This window comes from Artemia sp. Qi Xiang Cuo, chromosome 8, assembly GCF_049724085.1.
Source record: "Artemia sp. Qi Xiang Cuo chromosome 8, ASM4972408v1, whole genome shotgun sequence".
In the NCBI taxonomy this organism is placed as follows: Eukaryota; Metazoa; Arthropoda; class Branchiopoda; order Anostraca; family Artemiidae; genus Artemia; species Artemia sp. Qi Xiang Cuo.
The window spans coordinates 40,909,963-40,919,663 of record NC_142801.1 but is presented as its reverse complement, the minus strand read 5'-3'; the positions used below and the strand labels follow the sequence as shown (position 1 = coordinate 40,919,663).

Genomic DNA, 9,701 nt, shown 5'->3' with positions numbered 1-9,701 from the left:
AAAATCTGATGTATTTTAAACATGGTTGTTCTTATTTCTGAAAACTAAAACACAATTTTATTTAAAAAAATCAAATATTTTTAATAAAATCAGATGCATTTTAAACGGGGAAGTTCGTATTTCTGGAAATTAAAATCCAACTTTTTGAAAAAGAATCAAATATCATTAATAAAATTTGATGTATTTTGAACATGGTTGTTCTTATTTCTGAAAACTAAAACCCAACTTTATTAGAAAATCAAATATTATTAATAAGACCAGATATATTTTAAACGGGGATGCTCTTATTTCTGAAAACCAAAATCAAACTTTATTAAAAAAAAGTCGTAAGGTAATGTTGGGAGTGAAAAAAGATGAGCATTTTAATTTGTAAAACAGGTTTAAGAGGAATATTAAGAAAAGAACTTTATCTGAAATAATATAATAAAGCCTTTTGAAAAGAATTTCTTGGTGTTGGGGTATGCAAAAAAGTCGTAAGGTAATGTTGGGGGTGAAAAAGGATGAGTACCTCAACTTGCAAAACAGGTTTAGGAGGAATATTAAGAAAAGAACTTGTTCTGAAATAATATAATAAAGCCTTTTGAAAATTATTGCTTGTTGTTAGGGTATGCAAAAATTCGTAAAGTAATGTTGGGAATGAAAAAAGATGAGTACTTCAACTTGTAAAACAGGATTAGGAGTAATATTACCAAAAAAATTTGTTCTCAAATGATATAATAAAGTCTTTTGAAAAATATTTCTTGGTGCTGGGGTATGCAAAAATTCGTAAAGTAATGTTGGGAGTGAAAAAAGATTACCAAAACCCTTGAAAATACTAATAATATAGGGTAAAATGTTGTTATTGTAGCTAGTTTAGAAGGAAACTGCTCCATCAAGGCTACCAAAAACCCTTGGAAATACGAATAATATAGGATAAAATGTTGTTATTGTAGCTAATTTAAAAGAAAATGCTCCATCAAGGCTACCAAAAAACCCTTGAAAATACTAATAATATAGGATAAAATGTTGCTATTGTAGTTAGTTTAGAAGGAAGGACGAGATTTAATGTCCTTGGTAAAAGCCTGGACGAGATTTAATGTCCTTGGTAAAAGTCTGTACGAGATTTAATGTCCTTGGTAAAAGCCTGGACGAGATTTAATGTCCTTGGTAAAAGCCTAGACGAAATTTAATGTCCTTAGTAAAAGTCCGGACGGGATTTAATGTCCATGGTAGAGGCCTGGACGAGATTTAATGTCCTTGTTAAAAAAATGTTGTATAGTTAGTATTGAAGCCCTCGTTTTGGCTGTAAATATAAAGTAAAACAAAAAAAAAAACAAAAAAAACAACTATAAAAAAAAAACGGAGAATATTCGAATAAAAGAAGTCCTCTCGTTACCTCAAATTTACATGAGGCGAAAAATATGTCTTTTTAGGCATTATTTATAAGCCTAAACTCATTAAATCACTAAATACAGTTACTAAATTTGTCTGACATTTCCTTGCCCCCCCCCCTATTTTCATGTTTTTTGCAATCGCTTTGTACTATACCTTAAATATTGTTATTTATTTACATGTTTTAAATGCAATTAATCAGGATTTTAAGGGACCAATACCTCAAATTATATCTTGGATAGGTCCGGGTATGATTTGGAAAACAGCCAGAAGTTTTTAAAAATAAAGAGTAATTATGTTTATTTTAACCTTTAAACTTGTTCCCTGCTTTAGCTGAAAGACCTTTTCTGTTTGTTAATTTATGTGTCTCAAGTGCGTCGCTTAGAAAAAATAAGCTATTCAATATTTTGTAAATGATTTTCAAACTGTATCTAATCAGAAGACAATTAATTTAGGAGATCGATCAGAAAAGTGCTTTGAAAATAGATGTTTTCGTTTTATCTGAATTTTTATAGTGACGGTAATTTCTTTTAATATGGATTTTATTGCTGGATTTTTGCATGAATGGCTGAAGTACATAAGGTTAGTAAATAGAAAAGTCATAATGAGGAAACATTTTAGGCCACGGGGGGACTTTTCTTAAAAAAAAGGATAACATTTCTTAAAAAAAGAATAGGGGGAGGAGTCCTAAAACCATCTGAATTCATTGTGGGGGGAGTCATAAAATCCGTAGAATTCATTGTGTGGAGGAGTCATAAAACTCTTGGTATCTATTACATGTAAATGAAGAATAGAAATTGTAACATAACTTTGCTTGTAAAATATTACATGTCTGTTAATATAATTATAAAAAAAATCATGAATGTTTTTAATTCGTTCCATGAAATGATTCATCATGTTTTCTCTTGACATGGTACTTATTGCGTTTCCGGGTAAAAGTTCCGGTCATACTAATAGGTAAAACATTAGAATTAAGTTTATAGAAAATTTATGCTTATACAATTATTGCACTTTATTTCTGCTAATCTTTGATTTAATGTAGCAGCTCTTTACTTTTAGTTGAAAATAACCTTTGTGGTAAAAAAGTTTCTGTCACAGTAATAAATAAAACATTAGAATTAAGTTTACAGAAAATTTACGCTTGAACAATTATTGGACTTTATTTCTGCTTATCTTTGATTTAATATAGCAGCTCTTTACTTTTAGTTAAAAAATATCATTTTTGGAAAACATGTTTATGTCATACTAATAGATGAAACATTAGAATTAAGTTTACAGAAAATTTGCGCTTGAACAATTATTGGACTTTATTTCTGCTCATCTTTGATTTAATATAGCAGCTCTTTACTTTTAGGTGAAAAATATCCTTTGTTGAAAAAAAAGTTTCTATCATCCTAATAAATAAAACATTAGAAGTATGTTTACAGAAAATTTGTGCTTGAACAATTATTGGACTCTATTTCTGCTCATCTTTGATTTAATGTAGCACCTATTTACTTTTGGGTGAAAAATATCCTTAGTGGAAAAAAAGTTTCTGTCATACTAATAAATAAAACATTAGAAGTAAGTTTACAGAAAATTTGCGCTTGAACATTTATTGGACTTTATTTCGGCTCATCTTTGATTTAATGTGGCAGTTTTTTACTTTTAGTTGAAAAATATCCTTTGTGGAAAAAAAATTTTTTGTCTCATTAATAAATAAAACTTTAGAAGTAATTTTACAGAAAATTTGCGATTGAACAAATATTGGACTTTATTTCTGCTCATCTTTGATTTAGTGTAGCAGCTCTTTAATTTTATTTGAAAAATATTCTTTGTTGAAAAAAAGTTTCTGTCATACTAATAAATAAAACATTAGAAGTAAGTTTACAGAAAATTTGTGATTGAAAAATTATTGGACTTTATTTTGCTCATCTTTTATTTAATGTAGCAGCTCTTTACTTTTAGGTGAAATAAATTCTTAGTGGAAAAAAAAGTTTCTGTCATACTAATAAATAAAACATTAGAAGTAAGTTTACAGAAAATTTGCGCTTGAACAATTATTGGACTTTATTTCTTCTCATCTTTGATTTAATGTAGCAGTTTTTAACTTTTAGTTGAAAATAACCTTTGTGGAAAAAAAGTCTCTGTCGTAGTAATAAATAAAACATTAGAAGTAAGTTTGCAGAAAATTTGTGCTTGAGCAATTATTGGACTTTATTTCTGCTCATCTTTTATTTAATATAGCAGCTCTTTACTTTTAGTTGAAAACATCCTTTGTGGAAAAACAAGTTTCTGTCATACTAATAAATAAAACATTAGAAGTAAGTTTACAGAAAATTTGCGCTTGAACAAATATTGGGCTTTATTTCTGCTCATCTTTGATTTAATGTAGCAGCTCTTTACTTTTAGTTGAAATATATTCTTTATGGAAAAAAAAGTTTCTGTAATACTAATAAATAAAACATTAGAAGTATCTTTACAGAAAATTTGCGCTTAAACAATTATTGGACTTTATTTCTGCTCATCTTTGATTTAATGTGGCAGCTCTTTACTTTTATTTGAAAAATATCCTTTGTGGAAAAAAAAGTTTTTGTCACATTAATAAATAAAACTTTAGAAGTAATTTTACAGAAAATTTGCGATTGAACTTTATTGGACTTTATTTCTGCTCATCTTTGATTTAATGTAGCAGCTCTTTACTTTTATTTGAAAAATATCCTTTCTGGAAAAAAATTTCTGTCATACTAATAAATAAATCATTAAAATATATGCGAAGATTCTTCTTTGATCCAGTGGCAAACTATCAGCCCTCATTTCAATTAATAACTTTATTTCATTTTTTTTCTTACACACCTTAAAAATAAAACTTCATCCCCAAATGTCTTTCTGATGATGATCCGCTAAAATAATAAAAAATTTGAAAAAAAGGCTTAAAATCAACAAAGTTTTAACTCTGTAGATTCACCTGAAATTTAATTTATGTGTCTATAGTCCTTGCATTAAGAACAAAGAACAATTCAAAGTTCCACGAACGTATTCAATTTGTATCGCATTTTCTACCCTTTTAAATTAGTTGGTAAAAAAATGTGTTTAGAAATAGAGGTTTCGACGAGGATGATTTTAAAATGGTGATAATTTTCTTTTTAATATTGATTTTATTGCTGGATGTTTGCAAAAACAGCTGAAGTGGAAGTGTCTAAGGTTAGTAAATAAAGAAGTCATAATCAGGGAACATTCAGGCCATGGTGAACTTTTAAAAGGAAAACGTTCTAAATGTCAAACTTGATAATTTTAAGCGAAAAGGTGTTAGAATTGACAGTTTAACTTGTTTGTTTGTCCAACTATTAAAGATGAGATCTGATAACTTTTGATGAGGTTTTGATAACTTTTTTCTTACACATTTATAACTCTTAATGGTGCGTCTAAATTCAAAACTTTAACTTGTGTATTATAGCGACAACAATCTAGAAATTTTAACTTGTTCCTGTTACAATAATCCCTAAGATATATCAATCTGTTTCTCCCAAATAATCCCCTAAATGTCGATTAATCTCTGACGGTTCCTTTGTTTTGGCAACTGTGCACTGACAGATTTAAAATTATCAGGAAACCATTCCCGCGTTAAATATATTCAATCTCTATTAATCTCGTCTGAATTTCTGAAAATTATCTAATATGTCCTAATTATATTATTAAGGCTTCGAAATAATAATTCCAGAATTTATCTCTCAGACTAAAGAATTTTAAACTACATATCTCTTATACACTAGAATCTATTGGCTTCATCTCTCTCCCTCGGTGAAGCCATAATCATTCCCCTCTGTATCTTATATTAGTTGTGGTTGCTAAGACCTCTTGGGGCTATTGCACAATTCCAATGTTAATAATTCCTAGAAGTCTGGTCTGATGTCACTTTGCTTAGTATTTCTAGGTCTGTGATTGGCCTAGAAAAAAGGGCTTGTGGCTGTGACGTCAATACGCACAGTAGTAATACCTCTCTCCCTTCTCACAGTAGGGGTGGTGGGGGAGGGGGGGTAAAGCATGGCCTATATTATTACGTAACCTAACCTAGGTAGCTTCCCCCCCCTAAACCCCCAAAAAACAACAATTTAAATATCGTATACGAAATGAAAACTGCACTATATATTGTATTACCCTATAGCGGTGTCTTGAATTAACCCGTCAAAAACAGGCTTTTCGTGACTGTTTTCCAATGCAGTATATAAAAGAGTCCATATAGTACAGGAGTGGCGATTAAAGAAAATACAATCTCTTTCTGAAAATTTTTTACCCCCTCCCCCCCAAAAAAAAAAAACTTCTGTTGAGACAAAATTTAGCTATAGACTGAGCTATGTACAAGGTTGGGGAATTAAAGATTGAAACGGAAGTTAACCCAAATATATGATTCATAAAAATATTGTAAGTTATTGCCTATAGGGGGGAGGGATAGGGGGCTATCATTTTTAAATGATAATTGTGACTTGACTTACTTTGACTTAATGCTCCTGCTGGTGGTCCAGCGTAGAGAGACACGTGATTCTTCGCCTCCATTTGGAACGGTCTTGTGCAAGCGTGACTGCTTCTTGTATATCAGTGCCGATCATTGAGAGGTACTGGGTGAGGCTGTCCCTCCATCTGAACCGGGGACTTCCGCGGGGGCGCTTCCAGCCATGCGCAGGGGGATCAAAATTGAAGAGAGTGCTGGCGGGTGTTTCTGCTGGCATGCGGACCAAATGGCCGAACCACCGTAGGGTTCGTACAGCGACCTGACGAGAGTTGGGAGTCTGATCTGTTAGTGCCAGCAATCGGGTGTTCGAGACGAAGTCGTCCCATCTGATCCCTTCAATACGTCTCAAGAACTTTGTTTGGGCCACGTCTATGGCATCACGAGCAGAAGCAGCAGCCGGTCAGGTCTCAGCACCGTAGAGAAGGACTTGGGTTACGGGGGTGTTGTAGATCCGCATTTTTGTTTTTCGGCTGATGTTGGGCTTTGACCACACTGAACGGCATAGTCGTGCCATAATTGATGCGGCTTTTCCGACGCGCGACTGAACTTCAGTTTCGACTGAGCCGTTTTCCGTGATGACAGATCCAAGGTAGGTGAAAGACTTGACAACCTCGACGGTGTGCCCTGATACGTTGAATGCAGGTGAGTTGGCGGTGTTACCTGCAGAGTCAACGATCATTATTTGTGTTATCTGCCAGATAATATGTAGTCCCACTTTCAGGGCTTCTTCCAACAGTGTGTTAAGGGCTTTTCCGAGTTCAGCTGCAGAAGTGTATATCAGAGCAATATTATCAGCGAAGTCACAATCGGCTAAAACTCTGTCGCCATACCTTAGTCCGAAGGGGAGCCGGTTCGTGGTTCGATCCATGACATAATCAATCACCGCGTTGAACAGTTCAGAAGCAGCAGCACAACCTTGCCATACACCGGTATTTATTTCGAACAGTGAGCTTCGACGACCATTAACCTGGACGGAGCTTTTTGTACCAGTGTAGAGCGCCTTGAACAGGCGACAGTATTTGTCTGGGAGATCTGTTCGTTCTAGTATCAGCCAGAGAGACTCACGGTCGACCGAGTCGAAGGCTGCTTCAAAGTCAACTAAGGCGAGGTATTCTGTACGCTGGAACTCACGAGCTCTCTCGACGACCTGGCGTACGGTGAAGATCTGCTCGGTCGTGGATCTGTTTGGCATGAAACCTGCTTGCTGAATCCAGCGGCACTTACGGATGAACTGGGTACTTCTATCTATCAATGTCATGGCAAATAATTTGCCGGGACCCGACAAGAGGGTGACTCCTCTGTAGTTGGAGCAATCACTTCGACTACCTTTACGCTTCCATAGAGGGAGGATTATCCCTTCCTTCCATTCTTGTGGAATCAGTTCTGTTGTCCAAACGAGGGAAAACAGCATGTGCAGCTATAGTAGCATCGTCGGTCCTGTGAATTTTAGCAGCTCTACGGTGATCCCGCAGGTTCCTCGTGCTTAGTTGTTGTCCATCCTCCTCAGAGCAATTCTGTATCTCTTCTACAGAGGGACGATCAGGCTCTGTGAGATTTTTGCTTTTTGTTTGCTCACTCGATGCGACTATGTCAGGATCGACTTCGAATCTGTCGGAGTTTAGCAGATTTGTGAAATGCTCCTTCTATCGATCAACCTACGCGGTTTCATCTTCGAGCATTACACCGGAGGTGGATTTAACTGCTCCTATCTTTGGAGGTTTCTCCTCGCTGAGGTCTCTGACATGCTTAAAAAGCGACATGATGTCACCTTTTCGTGCTGCGTCTTCTAGCTCATCAGTTTATTTGTCAACAAATTGTTGCTTGTCTCGGTGGATAAGTTTTTTCCTGACACTGTTTAACCGTCTGTAGGAGGGCATATCTACGGCCAGCCGCGCTTTTCTGCGTTCCTCAATGATTCACAAAGCCTCTTGCGAGAGCCAGGGCTTTTTTGAGTACATATTTCGACCAACGGTCTCAGTGACGACCTTTAATATATTGTTTTTGTACGTCTGCCAAAACGTGTCCGGGTCAACAAGGGTATTCAGGCATTCAAATCTGTTCTGGACTTCAACTAAATACTTTTGGCAGAATTCCTTGGTTTTTAGTTTCTGAATTTCCGACTTTGGTTGGTGGCCTTCTATTGGCTGGGCTGTGAGTTTTAGACGGAACTTTAATATAAATAATCTCTGGTCAGTTGTTCCGATTTTGGCACAGTGATAGGTTCGGTAAATTTTGACTGATGACCACGGTCTTTGGTTGACAATAATATAATTGATCATCTTACATGTGCGCCCGTCATTGCTATACCATGTTGACTTATGAATGTCTTTCCTGTGAAACAGGGTGTTTGTAATGACCAGTTTGTGCATGGCGCACAGCTGGAGGAGTCGGGTCCCATTTTCGTTCAAAGAATCAGGGGTAACTGGACCAATTACAGATTTAAAAGCTCCGCTGGGGTCAGATACAGTTGTATTGAAGTCGCCTACCACGACCAAAACATCATGAGGGGAAATCCGAGACAGAGCAGCTGTCAGAGCCAAGTAGAATTTGTCTTTCTCATCCGTTGGAGAGATATTCGTTGGTGCGTAGCACACAACGATCGTCATCTTCCCGTGTTTGTGGTTGAAGCGGGCAGTGAGTAGTCTATCTGATATTGGGTTGTGGGATATGAGGCATTTCTTTGCCTTCTTGTTTAGAAGCAGGCCTACGCCACTGCTTCTACTAGAAGTTTGGCCTGACCAAATCATCCTGTGATCAGAACTGGCAATTTCTTCATCACCTGATCGCGTCAAGTGGGTTTCTGTTATTCCAAGTATGTCAATCCCACATCTCAACATCTCAAGCCCTAGAAGGTCTTTGGATCCGTAGTTACTCATGGTTAAAACATTCCAGGTGGCTATTCTAAGCCCACCTTGGTCAAAAGATGTCCGGGTTCAAAAGATGTCCGGGGACGTGCAGAGGTCGTAAGGAGTTAAAACGAATAGGATCCGAGGCTTGAATAACATTTCTTTTCATTGCAATTGTTTTCAGGAGGAGGGTCGCAAGCCCAACCGTCCCTAGGCCTGGGTTCTAATTGACACCAGGGAAATCCTGGACAATAAAAGACCCTGGGGTGGGCTCCACCCGCGCCCATGAGGTTGGGGCAGCCCTGTTCGGAGCGATTAGTTAGGGGGTTAAGCTCCATATCCAGAGGCACGTGGTCAGCAAACCTTTTTTTTATTTATTGACAGCATTTTTTTTTTATTGAAAGCAGGGATACGAAAAAGATAATTATTTTTTTCATTCAAAATTGAGACGGAAGAAAATGATATCAAATTCCCTGGGAAACCATTGAAATATTTTGATAGACCCAGGGTCCATTGGGACTTGTTCGTTGTCTTGGGTATTTTGTGATTCCTCATAGGCTACTGGCCTAATTTGAATTTTGTGTGCGCTCCCTTTTAATTAGATTCTTTGCATCTTATTGAATGCCCCGGTGAATCTATGACTCAATTTTCCAATAATTTGAGGTATATCTGAATAATTTCGACATTTTGTTGTTGTCTTTGGACCCCTTTACTAATACCCTGAATTTTTTTTTCAAGAAACACTAAGCTGTTTAACATTATTTTGCATGTTTGTTTGAACCTTGCAGTGACCTATTTAATTATTAAGTAATTTATTTTTTTAATGTAACGCTGAGACGGTATCCTATCAAGGTGGTATCCAGAGGGGGGGGGGGTGGGGAGGTATTAAATTTAAATGATAATATCTCGAAATTTTTTTATTGAAAGAAGGGATGCCAAAAAGTTAATTTTTTTTATTTAAACCAGAGACGGCATCCTATCAAGGTGGTATCCAG

General features: G+C 35.9%; 1 protein-coding gene across 1 annotated transcript; it reads right to left on the bottom strand.

Moving 5' to 3' along the window:
* Positions 1-7,776: 7,776 nt before the first annotated feature.
* On the bottom strand, positions 7,777-8,736 carry LOC148949408 (protein CFDP2-like). The gene has a single exon (XM_089092698.1). It carries the CDS (start codon positions 8,734-8,736, stop codon positions 7,777-7,779), a length of 960 nt encoding a protein of 319 aa, XP_088948824.1.
* Positions 8,737-9,701: the final 965 nt, after the last annotated feature.

What these genes read in the sequence shown, in the direction of transcription:
- LOC148949408 (XM_089092698.1), bottom strand. Translation starts at nt 8,736, where the DNA reads ATGAGTAACTACGGATCCAAAGACCTTCTAGGGCTTGAGATGTTGAGA.